The sequence below is a fragment of the Leptodactylus fuscus genome, chromosome 4, assembly GCF_031893055.1.
Source record: "Leptodactylus fuscus isolate aLepFus1 chromosome 4, aLepFus1.hap2, whole genome shotgun sequence".
Lineage (NCBI taxonomy): Eukaryota > Metazoa > Chordata > Amphibia > Anura > Leptodactylidae > Leptodactylus > Leptodactylus fuscus.
The window spans coordinates 208,762,376-208,781,177 of record NC_134268.1 but is presented as its reverse complement, the minus strand read 5'-3'; the positions used below and the strand labels follow the sequence as shown (position 1 = coordinate 208,781,177).

The 18,802-nt window shown below is 44.1% G+C and overlaps 1 protein-coding gene across 1 annotated transcript; it reads left to right on the top strand.

Moving 5' to 3' along the window:
* Positions 1 to 3,090: 3,090 nt before the first annotated feature.
* On the top strand, positions 3,091 to 16,080 carry VIM (vimentin). The gene is made up of 9 exons (XM_075271643.1): positions 3,091 to 3,746; positions 4,492 to 4,552; positions 9,119 to 9,214; positions 9,951 to 10,112; positions 10,256 to 10,381; positions 10,658 to 10,878; positions 11,070 to 11,113; positions 15,064 to 15,149; positions 15,611 to 16,080. Exons 1-9 carry the CDS (start codon positions 3,184 to 3,186, stop codon positions 15,653 to 15,655), a joined length of 1,404 nt encoding a protein of 467 aa, XP_075127744.1. The 5' UTR covers positions 3,091 to 3,183; the 3' UTR covers positions 15,656 to 16,080.
* The last annotated feature ends 2,722 nt before the right edge of the window (positions 16,081 to 18,802 follow it).

The window sequence follows — 18,802 nt, the reverse complement described above, 5'->3', positions numbered from 1 at the left end:
GAGGTAACAGTTGCTACTGGGCCCTGGAATTTGAGGGGGCCCCAAATGTCCCTCTACCATATAAAATATGCACTATTCTAAATGGCACGGGGTATTTAGGAGCTCCATTACAGATTTTGGTTTGGGGTCCAGGAGCATCAAGTTCCATCTTTAGCTGATCACAAGCATGGGGGTGTAGCGTTTGGCTGCATGCACCCTGCACACATTCATAATCTATGGGATTGTCAAAGATAACGCATTGAGATTGAATGGCGCAGCAACGCATATGCAGGGGGACACGGGATCCCTGTTCTTGTGACTACAGTCCTATGAAAAAGTTTGGGCACCCCTATTAATCTTAATCATTTTTAGTTCTAAATATTTTGGTGTTTATAACAGCCATTTCAGTTTGATATATCTAATAACTGATGGACACAGTAATATTTCAGGATTGAAATGAGGTTTATTGTACTAACAGAAAATGTGCAATATGCATTAAACCAAAATTTGACCAGTGCAAAAGTATGGGCACCTCAACAGAAAAGTGACATTAATATTTAGTACATCCTCCTTTTGCAAAGATAACAGCCTCTAGTCGCTTCCTGTAGCTTTTAATCAGTTCCTGGATCCTGGATAAAGGTATTTTGGACAAACAATTCAAGTTCAGTTAAGTTAGATGGTCGCCGAGCATGGACAGCCCGCTTCAAATCATCCCACAGATGTTCAATGATATTCAGGTCTGGGGACTGGGATGGCCATTCCAGAACATTGTAATTGTTCCTCTGCATGAATGCCTGAGGATTTGGAGCGGTGTTTTGGATCATTGTCTTGCTGAAATATCCATCCCCGGCGTAACTTCAACTTCGTCACTGATTCTTGAACATTATTCTCAAGAATCTGCTGATACTGAGTGGAATCCATGCGACTCTCAACTTTAACAAGATTCCCGATGCCGGCATTGGCCACACAGCCCCAAAGCATGATGGAACCTCCACCAAATTTTACAGTGGGTAGCAAGTGTTTTTCTTGGAATGCTGTTTCTTTTTGGACGCCATGCATAACGCCTTTTTTTATAACCAAACAACTCAATTTTTGTTTCCAAAATGAAGCTGCCTTGTCCAAATGTGCTTTTTCATACCTCAGGCAACTCTATTTGTGGCGTACGTGCAGAAACGGCTTCTTTCTCATCACTCTCCCATACAGCTTCTATTTGTGCAAAGTGCGCTGTATAGTTGACCGATGCACAGTGACACCATCTGCAGCAAGATGATGCTGCAGCTCTTTGGAGGTGTCTGTGGATTGTCCTTGACTGTTCTCACCATTCTTCTTATCTGCCTTTCTGATATTTTTCTTGGCCTGCCACTTCTGGGCTTAACAAGAACTGTCCCTGTGGTCTTCCATTTCCTTACTATGTTCCTCACAGTGGAAACTGACAGGTTAAATCTCTGAGACAACGTTTTGTATCCTTCCCCTGAACAACTATGTTGAACAATCTTTGTTTTCAGATCATTTGAGAGTTGTTTTGAGTAGCCCATGATGCCACTCTTCAGAGGAGATTCAAATAGGAGATCAACTTGCAATTGGCCACCTTAAATACCTTTTCTTATGATTGGATACATCTGGCTATGAAGTTCAAAGCTCACTGAGGTTACAAAACCAATTTTGTGCTTCAGTAAGTCAGTAAAAAGTAGTTAGGGGAATTCAAATCAATAAAATGATAAGGGTGCCCATACTTTTGCACCGGTCAAATTTTGGTTTAATGCATATTGCACATTTTCTGTTAGTACAATAAACCTCATTTCAATCCTGAAATATTACTGTGTCCATCAGTTATTAGAGATATCAAACTGAAATGGCTGTTGCAAACACCAAAATATTTAGAACAAAAAATGATTAAGATTAATAGGGGTGCCCAAACTTTTTCATAGGACTGTAAATGCATTGCATATCCAGTGTACTTTACATTATTTGGTGATAGGTTTTAGGTTAGGTCAGGGGACCCCTCCTTGACTTGATTTAATAATGTGTCTATGTATTGGACGGGTATAAAAGTTGCAGTCCCCAAGGAGTTAAATAACATATTGAGCTCTGCTACATCTGGATGTGGCTAATGAAATTCTCATGTGTAAGGGAGGATGGGAGCGCAGACAGGGGCTGGACTCAGCTGCTACATTCCCCCCCCCCCCCCCCCCCCCCCCCGACTCCCACCTCCCCACACTTGGCCAGGGCTCTCCCTGGGATCCTTTGTCTGCAAAGCTGCCTAGGCGGAGATTACTTATATTCCTAAATTTCATATACAGAATGCAATGCAGATATACTGACATATAACCTGCATCTTGGGGTGACTGATACCCCCCACTTATAAGCCTAGGGGCCCGGTGCGATACGTTCATCTCAAGGAGGAAACTTTTTGTCATGCTACTCTAGGCTGCCATGGTGATGAATACATTTGGGGGACTGGATATGACTTCACCACCTCACAATGGGGTGAGGCAAGCTTAGCCAAATAGCCTGCCAGCTGTTGTGGAACTACAAAGGCCAGCATGCCAAACAAGTTGCAATATAGTGGTGGAACTACAAATACCAGAATGTCACCTATAGTACTGGCATGGTGGAACGATTAGTTCTACCCCAGCATAAAACATAGGGATTGCATGTATTAGTGCAGGAACACGTTGCTGTAGGACTACTGATCCCAGCATGCACATTAGTACTGGCAGAACTGCAGCTGCTTGCAAAATTTTGGCATAGTGGATCTATTAGTATGAGGAACAAGATGGTGTGGCACTACTGATCCCAGCCAAATCCTGATCCGTATTCTTTGTGCCCCCCCCCCCCCCCCCCCCCCAGCCTTGGGAGGTTTCTGCAGCTGCCTGTAGGAGTTGGGAGTAATGACATCAAAACTTTTAGAAACGAAAAAAGTTTCGCAGAAGTAAAGAAGAAACTTCCCTGCAGGAGTCAGATGACTGATGCTGCAGCCCTGAGGCCCTCCCAGTCTGCAACCATTGGCTGTGCATTAGACAAGGTCCTCAGCAGGCAGAGCACATTGGTGGCCCGGGGCGTCACTCCTCACCCCTGTACCGCTATCTGCAGTATATATACCAGGCTAGATGCCAGTCTGCCTCCTGCTGAAGCACTGACTGGTCTGCACAGGGGACCCTCAGCCTTCCATTGCCTACTCATACCAAGGAATACCAGCGCACCATGAGTACCAAGTCTTCATACAAGAGGCTCTTTGGGGGCAACCCCAGATCTAGCTCTTCTGGAAGCCGCTATGTCACCTCCAGCAACAGGTACACCCTGGGCAGCGCCTACCGCCCTGGATATAGCAGTGGCGGTGGCATCACCAGCAGAACAGTCTACACAACTTCTTCCTCCCCCGCTTCCTACACCAAGTCTTCTGCTGTCAGGCTGAGGAGCAGTCTGCCAGCCGCCAGGGTGGGAGCAGATAGTGTAGACTTCTCCTTGGCAGATGCCATCAACTTGGAGTTCAAAGCCAACAGGACCAATGAGAAGGCCGAGATGCAAGAGCTCAACGACAGGTTTGCCAACTTCATCGACAAAGTCAGGTTCCTGGAGCAGCAGAACAAGATCCTTCTGGCTGAACTGGATCAGCTGAAAGGAAAGGGGACCTCCAGGGTGGGGGACCTGTATGAAGAAGAGCTGAGGGATCTCAGGAGACAAGTGGACCTCCTCACCAACGAAAAATCCAGGGTGGAGGTGGAGAGAGACAACCTGTCCGACGACCTGCAAAGACTCAGAGAGAAGTAAGTTCTTGCCCTTGGCTGATACAACGTTGCACATATCCTGTGGCGTAAATGTTGTCACCTTCAGATACAAAGTTTCATCTAAATGCTTAACCTTCATATTGCATCATAAACTGTGGCCAAAAAAGGGGGAGATGTTGTTGAGGTATCTGGGTCAGGCATGGGGTTAATGTTTTTGGCTTGTAACAAGGGTGAGTTTATCCAGCACGGGGTTAAATTGCTGCTCCAGCAAAAAAAAAAGATGAAAACCTCCAGCCATGCAGGATAATATCAGGGCTGGGTGGTCAGGAGGGGTCTTGGCTACAATGCTGTCTGGTTTGTGCGGGTCCCATGTCTGGATGGGTGTGGCAGCTCATTCAAACTGAATTGGGCATGGAGCCCGCAATGATGGTGGGACGGAAACAGTCAACAGGCATGCATCGCTCAGTTCTCTTCTATTGTGATCATATTAGTTGATTATCCTGCAAAACACTCAGTAACTCCCCCTGGTATTGCCATGAATGGTGCAAAATGACAAACTCGGCTCGCCTGCGTTGACTGCTCTGCTGCATTCATTGATTGTGATGTTAACCCTATGTTATGCCCATATTGTGCTGCTGTTAGGACTAAGGGAAATGTAGTTTCTATAATATTTGGAATCGACTTTTTACCCTCATTCTTATATCACACCCCGGGATGGAGTCCCTTCATTCATTCCTATGGTAGACATGACATGATATTCATATTTTCCGTATTTTGATCCTAGGCTGCAAGATGAGATTATTCAGAAGGAAGAAGCGGAGAGCAATCTGCAGTCATTCCGACAGGTTTGTGGCCGTGCAGATGTGATACTCAGTAACACCCTCAGGAAATGCTGCCTGACACCCATTCTTTCCTGTCTATGTGTTCTGTGGGCTCTTTAGGGCCCCCTACTGGTCAGCAGTATAAGTTAACTTTTTAAAGGAGCCCTAAACTTATTTGTCATAAGTTCAACATAAGTCTTGATCAGTTCTGATAATGGAGAACAATAGCTTACCCTTCAGTATATACTTGAGACTTCATGCCCTTTAAGAAGGTTTGTCTAGTAATATAATACATCTACATAGAGGGTGTCATACGTGACCGTATACTATGTAACATAAGGTCACGTTGCATCTTTTGTTGCATTATAAAATTGCAACATTGTCTCAGTATAAGGGTATGTGGTTTTGCCACTGTCCCATCCATGTGAATGGGACCCATGTGCTTATCCCCGAATCCACCCCATTGCCATAAAGGGAATAGATTTTGTATTGTAGTTTTTTGCTACAAATCTGCCGTCTGAATAGACCCTTAGATGAGTCAGACATGAGATCTTGATGCCACACCCATGAAATGATGGCTGCCGAGGTGGCCTAAACTCATGAAAAGGAGTAGCCCTTACTAAGTTGTGGTGACGTCATTGGTCCTGCCCAGTGACCACATTCAGTATTGGGGAGGGGGTCTCCGTAGCCCACTCCCATCCCTGTTTATATGTGAAATACACTGTATAGAGAGACTTGGATACAATATGATCCCTTTAAGCCCGCATCCTCCACCTTCATCGTTCCTATTATATATCGGATATATGATAGACTTTGATAGTTTGTGTTTTTAAAGGGATGTTCTGGGGAAACTTTTTACTTTCTGGTTAGTTTAATTGCTGATGGGGCGGTGCATGATGAGATATTATATATGTATGTATACATATATACAACCAAGAGGCTGCTGGATGACTTTACAAGTTATGGGAACTCAAATTTTTGGGATAGACTGTTGATCCTGGATTTAGACTAGATGCCGTAGTTGGCGTTGGGACAACACAATGGGACAATTGGCGTCTGTCTCGTGGGGTTTTTGCCTTCCTCTGGATCAACAGGGTAGAGTTATAGGTTGTAGGGTTGAGCCGATCTTGAGATTTCAGGATCGATTTTAAAATCTGATTTCCGATCATTTTTCAGCCGATCCTGATCGTGAAATTTGCTTGATCGATGATCGGGATCCGATCTTTCCAGATCCCGATCGCTCAACCCTGGTCAGTGCTTCACTATGGGAAAAGTCACTTTTAGGGGTTGAGCCGATCTTGAGATTTCAAAATCCGATTTCCGATCTTTTTCCAGCCGATCGTGATTGTGAAATTTGCTCAATCAAGATCCGATCTTTTCCGAAACCGATTGCTCAACCCTAATAGGTTGGATTTGATGGAATTGTGTCCACTATGATCCCTTATATACTGTAGGCATAGTGCAGGCTGCGAGGGTAGGCATGCCCTTGGTGAAGCCCCCTTAACTATGCCCCTGTTAAAGGGGTTGTCCATCATAGACAATTCCATTCAGAATGTGGCCCTGGATGATAAGCTGGTTCCGCTCCTGACAACCACAGAAAAAGTCTGCAAAAAGACCAACAAGGCACTCCCCCTACAGTGGCCTCTACAGGGCAAATGTAGTATTGCACAATGGCCATTCACATGAATTGTTGTCCATGTGATACACGGTCAGTTTGGGTCGTCCAGAATGGCAAAGTCTCTCTGTTCTAGATCTTTAAAGGGGAGTCCAAGCCTATTTCTTAAATGATGAGACAACCCCTTTAATAATTCATAGCGTCCACTGATGAGTTGTCTTTAATCTTTTTATGGTCTCAAATTTCGGATCTAAAACAAGTAGCAAAAAAAGTGCCCCCTTTATTTTGCTGCAAAAGTATCTGACCCCTAAGCACTATCCAGACAATAGCAACCACTTGTGTGATCCTTAAAGTCTTCTCAAGCTCGTTCTTTGCTCCCACTGCCCATTCCTTCACACAAAGAAGTGTCCCCATCATCCAGCCCGGGACAGAGCGGCGGCCATAGAGCCAAAGGCCCATCTGTTTCCTTTCCTGACAAGCGTTGCTGCTTTCTCACACCTTCATTGTGGAATGCAGAGCCGGGAACTATACCAATAGTCTGGAATAATAGCTGGCTTTGTGGGCTTATTGTAGTGAGTTGTTGCTCGCAGCACTTTATTATGTGCGGGGTGCCCAGGAAATTAAAATTTTTTTTGATCAGACGACAGTGAATTTAGATTGGATTCCCTTGTGTCTGGTGCAGGCGGTAGACCATAATGTGTATTACATAAGACTCCTCCTGAGGAGCTAACGGATCATGGGGATAAAAAAAATATTAAGTTGTGCAATCTGGAGATAGCTGATGTGGCAGCGGGTCCCACCCATAGCGAGGCTTAACCCTTGTGGACACAGCTTAGGCTTATGCTCATTCATTTTACTGCCTATTTATTCACCATAGTGCTTCGAGCTATAAAGGGGATCTCTCATGCCCAATATTCCTCCATCTGATACCACTGTAGTGCCTACTATTCTAGATATAGGAAGGTAAGACTAGTGGGGCCCAGTGGGGAACAAGGGGATCCTCTGGTGGGCACTGATATGACAAAGTAGACTCTTCTAGCACATCAGCTGGAGATGTCATAGAAGTCATGACAGTAGTGGTCTGTCAGATGGGACGACTATATAGATTGTGATGGAGGAGAGGGCTCGATAATACAGATAATAGGGTCACTGTCAGCCGAAATGAATGGGAGTTACAGAAATCTCCATCGGCTGATCCGTTTGGATTTTTGATAGGTCTGGTTTTTGGTCAACTTCTTAGATACTGTGTTGAAATTACTTTATCTCTTCTATCTATCTATCTATCTATCTATCTATCCCCTATCTATCTATCTATCTATCTATCTATCTATCTATCTATCTATTTTACAGTAACTATCTGATCTCTGTCATGTCTATTTCTGCCTATTTGTCTCTCTTATCTTTCCCACTTTGCCTATTTGTCATTATCTGTTCTATCTATCTATATATCTTCTATCTATCTATCTATCTATCTATCTATCTATCTATCTATCTATCTATCTCCTATCTATCTATCTATCTATCTATCTATCTATCTAATATTCTATCTATCTATCTCCTATATATCTATCTCATATCTCTGTCTATTCAGTGATAATATCTCCATCTATAACACAGGGCTCCATTATTCGAGGGCTAGCCAGTAAGACAATGGCAGATTAGTCGCTGACACTTTGGGTACCCATGGCCGTTCCCCTCACACAGGGGTCTCTTTGAGCTCTGGCCTTTCATATGTAAAAGCCTACAGACATGAGTAAAGTGAATGCCTTGGATTGGGGGTGGGGGTCTCCTGAAATCCTTCATTGTGGAGACAAATGCCTGCGCTCTCTAGTTATGTGGAGAAGTGAATGGCTGGAATAAGGGCGACGAAAGCGTAATGGAGTCATTCTCCGTCTTAAGAAAATGAGTTTGCTATACGTTTATACACCTGGTCACACTTGTAGAATAATTGTATAGAAACCTCCACCAAGTAACGGGGTAAATTATTGAACAGCCTGATGAGAGATATTGTTGCCCAAAGCAACCAATCACAGCGCAGCTTTCACTTTTGATTAGCAGAATTCACAATGTAAGCTGTGCTGTGATTGGTCAGTATGGGTAACAGACATCTAATAGTCAGGAGTGAGTGTCTTCTGTAAAACCTGCTATATCTTGAGCTAGCCATAGACTATTAGATTATTTTTGTGGTAAATGTTATTAAAATAAAGGATTTCCTATGATTTTTTATAGCGATATTCTCCCATTCACAAACAGAGATTAAAAAAGTTTAAAATTCTTATTAAAATTCTTTATGTCCTCTGTTATTCCTCCTGGAAATACATTAATAACATCACAACTTTCGCCTTTGACAATGGGACGAGCCTGTATATAGTGACAATGTCCAGTCGGCGCTAACAGGGTAATGGTAATGCCTACTTACCAAGTTATGCATGCATTGCCAGGAGGAATTATAGAGGAACAACACATTGTAAGATAAGATGCTCAGAATTGTTATTTAATCAAAAATACTATTCTTTCCTAATACAGATGTGTCCAGTGGGGTCACATGGACTCTTAAAGGGAACTGGTGACCTAGCCTTAGGACACCCAGGCCCCCGGCCAATCAGCTGTTTAAGGAAGTGCTCTAACCAAGTAAACATACTAACCAAGCACAGTGCCATACACTTATACAACATCTCTGCTTGGTATCACAGCTCAGCCCATTAACTTGAATGGGACTGAGCTGCAAAACAGGCCACATGACTGATGAACGTAACATCACAGGGCCTGTGAAACAGATAAGGGTCTCTACTTCTACTTCAAACAGCTGATCTGCAGGGGCCACGGATCGTCAACTGATGACCTCACACACTTAGTGGTTACCAAAAATGGAGTCTTCCCCCAAGAGTTGTATCTTCATGACGTACCAGACCTAAATCAAAGCTCCAAAGATATAATATACAATATTTAATGAGAACGTTTTGTTTTCCCCTTAGGATGTGGACAATGCCTCTCTGGCCCGTATCGACCTGGAACGCAAACTGGAATCTCTCCAGGAAGAAATTATTTTCCTGAAGAAGATACACGATGAGGTAAGCCCAAGAAATCCAAGATAAACAGAAGGATTTTTGGTTATTCTATGAATTAGGAATATCCAGACTACTGATAGTAACTTGTGCTAGGCCAGGGGTAGGCAACCTTCGGCACTCCAGCTGTTGTAAGACTACAACTCCCAGCATGCATACTTGCTCTGCTGTTCTTGGAACCCCCATTAAAGTGAATGGAGCATGATGGGAGTTGTAGTTTCACAGCAGCTTAAGGTTGCCGACCCCTGTGCTCGGGTCTGGTCACATCTGTGTTGGAGATTCCATCACAAATCTGGTGACATTTGTCAAAAAAAATTATTTGCTACTGCAAACACCATGATGGAACCTGACAGAATTCTCTAAGCCAGTGGGGATCCCCTTAAAGTGATCAACTTATAATGGAAGTCATGGTCCTGGATCCAAGCAGTCATTAATGGAACCTTATTGGGGCCAATTGTATCCAGTATAAAAATGACCAGATATCGGATCTATACGTCCGGAGCTTTTCCTGGCATATACATCAAATGGAATAAGGCCTAAATCTGATTTCGAGCTTAAATGATGTCATCACCGATATGATGACATCACTAATCTGGTCTCCTATTTCATCCTATAACTTGTAGACCACTTCCCCCGCCCTTGATGTTCACATTTTCCGTGATGACGTGTTGATATGATGTTTTTTATGAAGATTTGATATCTTTTTACCTGAATTTATATTGTTTTGTATTATTTTCTTTAGGAAATTCGTGAACTTCAAGCACAACTCCAGGAACAACATGTCCAGATCGATATGGATGTCGCCAAACCCGATCTGACAGCCGCTCTGCGCGATGTCCGCCAGCAGTACGAGAACGTTGCTGCCAAGAATCTGCAGGATGCCGAAGAATGGTACAAGTCCAAGGTAAGAGGCAAAAGACACCTATACGAGATTGTCTATGTAATAGGACAATAGACCTAGAGGGGGTTTCTGAGCATGAGACCACCTTCTATGGTACCAAGGATGGTATCACATGTGATGACGTCATCTTATTTCTGTCTCTGCAGTTTGCTGACCTGTCCGAAGCTGCTAACCGCAACAATGATGCCTTGCGTCAAGCTAAGCAGGAGACCAATGAATACCGCAGACAGATCCAGGCACTTACCTGTGAAGTTGATGCAATGAAAGGCTCTGTAAGTAAAATGATATCAAGGGTTAATTTTGGATACACATTACAGAATTTATTAGAGGTTGTGTCCAGCTTTACAGTCAAATTTCAGAAATCCGTTTCAGACAAAAAGACGGAACTTTGCAAAGAGTCTTGATACAAAATTTCATATTGTGTCTCCATGGTAAGAGACTACAACCGACCCTACGTAGTCAGATCTTACTATCATATAGCTGTGTATAGCCTCTGTACAACGTATACTACCATCAGAATCACTCAAGGCGTTATTGTTGTCTCCCAGAATGAATCCTATGACCGCCAAATGCGTGAAATGGAGGAGAACTTTGCCCTTGAAGCTGCTAACTACCAGGACACTATAAACCGCCTTCAAGACGAGATTCAGAACATGAAGGAGGAGATGGCTCGCCACCTGCGCGAGTACCAGGATCTGCTGAATGTGAAAATGGCCCTAGATATTGAAATTGCAACCTACAGAAAACTGCTGGAAGGAGAGGAGAGCAGGTGAGGGCGGCGCTAGAGGATATACGGTGTATATATAGTATAGGTCAGGTGAGGGTAGCGCTAGAGGATATACAGTATATATAGTATAGGTCAGGTGAGGGTAGCGCTAGAGGATATACGGTATATATAGTATAGGTCAGGTGCTTGATACATTTCAGGTATTTATTCCATACATTTTTTTCTTTTTGCAGGATTACCATTCCAGTTCACTCTTTCTCTAACATGAGCTTGAGAGGTAAGATAATCGTATTGTTAGTCTCAAGGCCTCAGCACACAGTAGATGTCGGGGTATCTTTAAGAATGTTTGTGCGTTTCTCTCAAGGGATAGGATAAGCTATGGTATATTTTTTGGCAGATCCCTTATTGAATCCTGGAGATGAGCAATGCTGGAGGTGTCTGGCAACAGCTCAGTCTCGCTCTGTCCAAAAAATAACTGGCGTGTTCAGCACATGGAGGAGCCATGACTACAATACTGATCAGGGAATTTAGCATTGTTACAAGAGATACAGTAAGGCTAGAAAACTGTCCCGTACCTCCCCTCACCTACGCTCCATACCTTCACACAGCTCTGTATCATATCTTCTCACTGACCCATACCGCCCCAGCGTACTCTACAAGAGCTCCTCAAAGTCATGTACTGTAACTCCCCAATGCTACTTCCCATAAGTCCTATGGCATAGCTTTCCACAGTCTCCTACCATGCCTCCCCATCACAGTCCTCTACCATGCCTCTCTTTACAGTCTTCTACCTGCCCCCCCCAGTTCTCTACAGTTCCTCCCATCACAGTCCTCTACCAGGCCTCCCAATCACAGTCACCTACCATGCCCCCCCACAGTAGTCTACCATGCCTCCCCCCCACACCTCTACCATACCTCCCCTTACAGTCCTCTACCATGCCTCTCCCCCCACAGTTTTCTACCATGCCTCCCCCCTACTCCTCTACCATACCTTCTCTTACAGTAATTTACCATACCCCCCCCCCACAGTCCTCTGCCAGGCCTCTCCCCCACAGTCCTCTACCATGTCTCTCCCCCCACAGTTTTCTAACATGCCTCCCCCCTACTCCTCTACCATACCTCCCCTTACAATCACTTACCATACCTCTCCTTACAGTCCTCTACCATGCCTGCCCATCACAGTCCTCTACCAGGCCTCTCCCCCACAGTCCTCTACCATGTCTCTCCCCCCACAGTTTTCTAACATGCCTCCCCCCTACTCCTCTACCAGGCCTCTCCCCCACAGTCCTCTACCATGCCTCCCCCTACAGTCCTCTACCATGCCTGCCAATCACAGTCCTCTACCAGGCCTCTCCCCCACAGTCCTCTACCATGCCTCCCCCTACAGTCCTCTACCATGCCTCCCCCTACAGTCCTCTACCATGCCTCCCCCTACAGTCCTCTACCATGCCTCTCCACTCCTCTACCAGGCCTCTCCCCTACAGTCCTCTACCATGCCCACCACAGTCTCAACCAGGCCTCTCCCCCACAGTCCTCTACCATGCCCCCCACAGTCCTCTACCATGCCTCCCCCACTCCTCTACCAGGCTTCCCCTTACAGCCCTCTACCATGCCCCCTCCACAGTCCTATGCTATACCTCTCCACTGTCCTTTATCATACTTCCCCACTGTCTCCTATTGTACCACCCCACAGCCATGTATCACCGCTCCCCAAAGTTCCCTACAATATCAAAGCCCCGTACCATGCCTCCCCAAACTCCTGTGCTGTACCTCTCAAAAGCCCTGTACCATACATCCCCAGGTCCTATAGACATAGATTAGCAGTAATATAATCTGTTACCCTAGTCTTACTATTGCCCCTTACTATTGCCCCTTACTACTCTCTAGACGGGTCGCCTTCACATAGATACTTATTCCCAGCATAAAATCCTGTAGCTAGTTAATATATTATTTATTTTACCTTTACATAATCCAAAGCTGCATTCACAATGCTGCAGAGCTGAAATCTTCCAGCTTTCCTTGCTGGCTGTGGGGAATTTTCAAAAAATATTTGCATTTTGTAAAATATTGTCACACCGGACACTATAAAGGTATCTAATCCTATTAATATTATAAATGTGAAAGTTTGTGAGTTTGTGGGTTTGTGTGTTTGGATGTTTGCATGTTCAGATGTTTGTTCCTCAATCACGCAAAAAACCGCTCCACCGATTTGGCTGAAATTTTCCACAAACATAGTTCATACACCCGATTAAATAATAGGCTACTTTTTGTCACAATAGCGCACATACGTTTTTCCCAGGACCCCCACAAAACCCAAACTCACACCACTATCTCTGCAATCTCACACACTTTGGACCCCGATTTGGCTGAAATTTTCCACAAACATAGTCTCTACACTCGATTGCGCAATAGGCTACTTTTCGTCACAATAGCTCACATACGTTTTTCCCAGGACCCTTTGGATGTTCGGATGTTTGGCGGTCAATCACGCAAAAACCGCTCCACCGATTTGGCTGAAATTTTCCACAAACATAGTCCCTACACTCGATTGCGCAATAGGCTACTTTTCGTCACAATAGCGCACATACGTTTTTCCCAGGACCCTTTGGATGTTCGGATGTTTGGCGGTCAATCACGCAAAAAACGCTCCACCAATTTGGCTGAAATTTTCCACAAACATAGTTAATACACTCGATTAAACAATAGGCTACTTTTCGTCACAATAGCGCACATATGTTTGTGCCAGGACCCCCACAAAACCCAAACTCACACCACCATCTCTGCAATCTCACACACTTTGGACCATAGCAAGCCACAAAATTCATATTGCCCTCTGCAGCCTCGCCCCTAACCCCACACAATCACATATGCATAGACTTTACCACTTTGCCCCTCACCTTAACGATTCTCTAGGAGGCGCTCTTTAACGCTCCGGAGCAGCCATGTTTGCCCCCACCACTCTGACAATCCGCGAAACCACCCACCCATGTCAATACCCCTAGGCGGTCTAATAAATGCAAAAAAAAAAGTTTTAAAAAAGTAAAAAAAAAAAAATACAAAAAATAAATAAAAAGGATTCAAAATTCAAATCACCCCCCCTTTCCCTAGAACACATAAAAGTAGTTAAAAACTGTGAAATACATACATGTTAGGTATCCGCGCGTCCTAAATCACCCGCTCTATAAAGCTATACAAATATTTTTCCTGTTCGGTAAATGCCGTAGCGGGAAAAATGGTCAAAAGTGCCAAACTGCCATTTTTTCACTGTTTTGATTCTGCTAAAAATTTGAATAAAAAGTGATCAAAGCAATAACATTTCCCAAAACTGGTAGAACTACAAAGTACACCCGTTCCCGCAAAAAAAGACGCCCTATACATCCCCGTACACGCAAGTATAAAAAAGTTACGGCTGTCGGAATATGGCGCGTTTTCAAAAAATAATTTTTTAACACAGTTTTGGATTTTTTTTAAGGGGTCAAAATGTAAATAAAACCATATCATTTGGTATCCCCGGAATTGTAACGAAACACAGAATACAGGGGACATGTCATTTTGGTTGCACAGTGAACGCCGTAAAACCAAAGCCCGTAAGAAAGTCGCAGAAATGCATTTTTTCTTCAAATCCACCCCATTCTGAATTTTTTCCCTGCTTCCCAGTACATTATATAGAATAAATAATGGTGGCATCAGGAAGAAAAATTTGTCCCAGGAAAAATTAATTAATTAACCTCATATAACTCTGGGAGCGGAGAAATAAAAAAGTTATGGGGTTTAGAAGGAGGGGAGTCAAAAACGAAAATCAAAAAATGCCATCGGCGGGAAAGGGTTAACTTCAAATACTTCTGTCCCAAAGTCACTATGTAAAGTTTCTCACAACACCGTATATATAGCAGCTCAAATACAAAGTAACTTCAACACAAAAGTCTCACGTATTCTCTGAATTATAGCAAAAACAAGATACAAACTTACATTTCATATCCCATCCCTTATACACAGTACGAAAACCTTACCCCCGCCTGTATATACCCACTTCTACAATCACCGCAGACGAAGTCGCGGGTACCAGCTAGTATAGAATAAACTAACTGTCCGGTGTATCCCAGGAGTTGTACTACGAGGGGCGCGTCTGTCAACAAACCTGTCATCTGTTCATAATACCAGGAATTTTTTTGTTTTTGTATTTTGTATTTTTTTTTTCCTAACATCTAACTAAAATTTGCTTTGCAGAAACCAACCTGGACTCCCACCCGATGTCAGAATCCCACTCTAAAAGAACACTTCTGATCAAGACTGTGGAGACCAGGGATGGTCAGGTAGGTGTGGCTATGCATACATTATACAGAAGGCGTGTACTATTATAGTCCTGGTTATCCAACAGGGAGGGGCAAAGCTCTAACATAATGAGGATGATGGTAAAGGTAACATCAATGGGGTTCTGTGTGGGATTACAGTCATTCCTTCCAGTAAGCAAGTATACATGGAAACAGTCAGCATTCATGTATTTATAAGGACCTGTTCAAATCAGGTTATGGTCCTGCACTCTCTATATAACCCATGTTATAGCCCAGAGCTGCGCTCACGATTCTGCAGATCGCCATGATATGATCTATTTCCTATTGAAGAGTGCGCTCCCAGAATCGTCTTATCTGCTAGGCCCAAGGAGCCTCACTTTGACGCTGGTTAGGGGTGTGTCTGTCGACAAGCTTGTTGACGGTTTCCAATAGTGAATTATCATACACGTATTATCTTTAACCCTATAATCCTCTTTTCACAGGTGATCAATGAAAGTTCCCAGCAACACGACGACTACCAGGACTGAAACCTCAACGTGTTCCTAAGACATCCTTGACCAGCGACGTAATATTGTCCCCTGTGTTTAAACTTTGAAGAAAACCAGCTTTCAAGTGCCTTTTGCTGTTACTTCAAGAGCGGGAGGATAGACTTTCTACGGAAGCGCTGATGGGCAACCTGCAGCTCTCCAGCCCTGGGTGGCATGCTGGGACTTCTAGTTCTACCAGAGCTGAAGAGCCGCAGGTTGCCTAAAGCTGCTGTAGGGGGCGGTTAGTCAATGGGGTTTTGCAGAGTGAAGTCTTACTTTGGGATGACAGTGGTTTTACTTCAGTCTAGTTTACAAGAAACTTAATAGCAATATCTTGTGCTGCAATACTGTTTTTAAAAAATTCCTAAGAAAAGCTTTTTACTTCCAGACAACCTGTCAGTGCTTTAAATAAATCTTTAGAAATATCTTCTGTTTTATGTGTCGCTTCTTCACCCTGTATCGTCTCAGAGCCTTGTATGGATTGAGCCGTGACCCCTTACCAAAGCCCCCTGCTGGATTCACATAATGGTACTGCCCCATCCTTCTAACCTTTCCTGCACATATAATGACAATGACACTGTATGGGAGACATGGTCGGACGTACCATCCGTGCAGCTGGAGGGGGGGGGGGGGCATCTTGAACACAACAGGTCTATAGATAAGGTGGTGACGGGAGGTTAATAACCTTTATTGATATGGTGCCCACATAGTCCGCATCGCTGAACAATTCATAAGGTCCATGTTAAGATAAATCAGTAAACAATTGAGGGCCCTGGTCACAAGATCTTATAATCTATGGGGAAATGGGGGTGACACAGAAGGTAAAAAGGGCTTAAGGCTAAAGCCCCATATAGCAAACCGCTACGGAAAAACGCTGCGGAAGGGACCGCAATGGGAACGCTCAGACCCCCATTCAAGAGATGCATTCAATTATAATACATAAAAGCCTTATGTGTGAAAGATGTGCGTCAAAAATAATGTAATGTGTATGGGTCCAGCGAGTCAATTAATATACATTATACAGTGCAAAAGTTTTAGGCAGGCATGGAACATAAAAATCAGACCTTGAAGGGTTAATAGTTTATTTTTGTCAGTTAACCAAATGAAGTGAACAAAGAAAAGAGAAATGTAAACCCCATCAATATTTGGTGTGACCTTTGGCCCTTTGGAGGAGGAGTCCTGGAAGTGATGATATGGCCCCCATAGATATAGCCCTGATCTCATCATCATCCAGTCTGTCTGGGATGACATGAAGAGACAGACGGATTGGAGCAAACCGACATCCATAGAAGATCTGTGCTTAGTCCTCCAAGATGGCAGCGGGAACAACCTCCCAGCCGAGTTCTGCCAAAATAGAATGCAAGTACCGAGAAGAACTGATGGAAGGCAAAGGTCACATTGAATATTGATGGGATTTACATTTCTCTGTTATTTGACAAAAATTAGCTATTAACCCTTTTATTTCTGAAAGCGTTCTTACTGTGCAGCATTTTTTTTTACACATCTGCCTAAAACCTTTGCACATTACTGTATGTTACTCCAATCCTATAGGTACTGTACATAGCACTGCTGCCAGTGGCAATGGCTAGGATAGGAGATAACGCGCTGTCACAGTTAACAGCGACCATAGAGTCTAAGTTGTCTGATAAAGTGAAGCGACTCCCTCTGTCACCCCCTTTGTACCCCTGCAGGGCGATTGTGGAGCGCTAATGGCAGCTGAGGACCTAAAAGAGCAAGGCCTGATGGATCGCCTGCAAAAAAGGGTGACCTAATGGCGTCTCATAATAGGGGCAAATCTCCCAGAACGCTCCTCCATCTGCCAGGCTCTGGGTCTCATTCTGTGGGGTATTTCATGTGCCAATCACGTCACAAAAAGTGGCCTTACAGACAACAAAAAGGAGCGTACCAAATCCCAAAAAAGGGGGACACTTCGATGAAAGGGGCTGTGTTCTTCTAAAAAAATATCACTGGGGCTCCAAAAGTTATCCAGTAGGATTATTCATGCAATTGCAGATTAACCCTTTCCCGATGGAGGAATTTTTCGATTTTCGTTTTCCGTTTTTGACTCCCCGCCTTCCAAACCCCATTATTTTTTATTTTTCCACTCTCAGTGCCATGTGAGGTCTTAATGTTTCCAGGAGAAATTTTTCTTCATGATGCCGCCATTAATTTTTCTGTACAATGTATTGGGAAGATGGAAAGAAATTCAGAATGGGGTGGAAATTGAGAAAAACTGCATTTGTGTCACTTGAGCTTCCTATGAGCGCCGCCTCTATCTTCTTCAGAAACCGGCCTCTATGCGTCGTCTTCCGGCCTGGCTTTCAATCTTCTACGCATGCGCAACTGGCTCTGCTAGCGGGCAGAGCCGATTGCACCTGAATTCGGCCATTTTTTTGTGGGCTCTTACACGAGCTCTTGTAGTAAGTGGCCACAAAAAAAAATGGCCGCGCGCAGGTGCAGTCAACTCTGCCCGAGGCCCACTGGCAGAGCCGATTGCGCATGCGTGGAAAATTGAAAGCCAGACAGGAAGACGACACATAGAGGCCATTCCTGAAGAAGATGGAGGCGGAGCTGGAGAGTTCTCTCGCAGCCCCCAGTGCTGTTTGAACGTTTGGGCCCCACCCCTAGTGCTGCGACAGAACTCATTTGCATAAAAACGGAAAATGGAATATCTACCAAACGGCGGCGCAAAGAAGACATCAAAAGTTAGGAGAATAGCCTTTCTTAAGGCTATTCCCATGTGTTAGTTAGAAAAAAAGGGATTCTAATGATAGGATCCCTTTAAGTACTTTTATATGTGTTCTAGGGAAAGGGGGGGGGGGTGATTTGAACTTTAAAAATTTTTTTTAACTTTTTTGGATTTATTAGATTCCTTAGGGGTCTCGAACCCCAGGGGGTCTAATCACTCATGCAATGCACTTCTATTGCAGGATACATAGAGCGGAAACTAATAAGACAGGCCTGGGAACCTTCACAAAGCCCCCGGCTTTCATAGTAATAGGAGACAAATAATTTTGACCAGGGCATCGGAGAGGTTAATGCCGGTGACCAGTGCGGGCACTGATCGTGGGCATAAGCACCAGGTGTCTACTGTATAATACAGCAGAAACCTGGCGGCTATGGCGGACGTTCAGTTCCCGAGCCGCC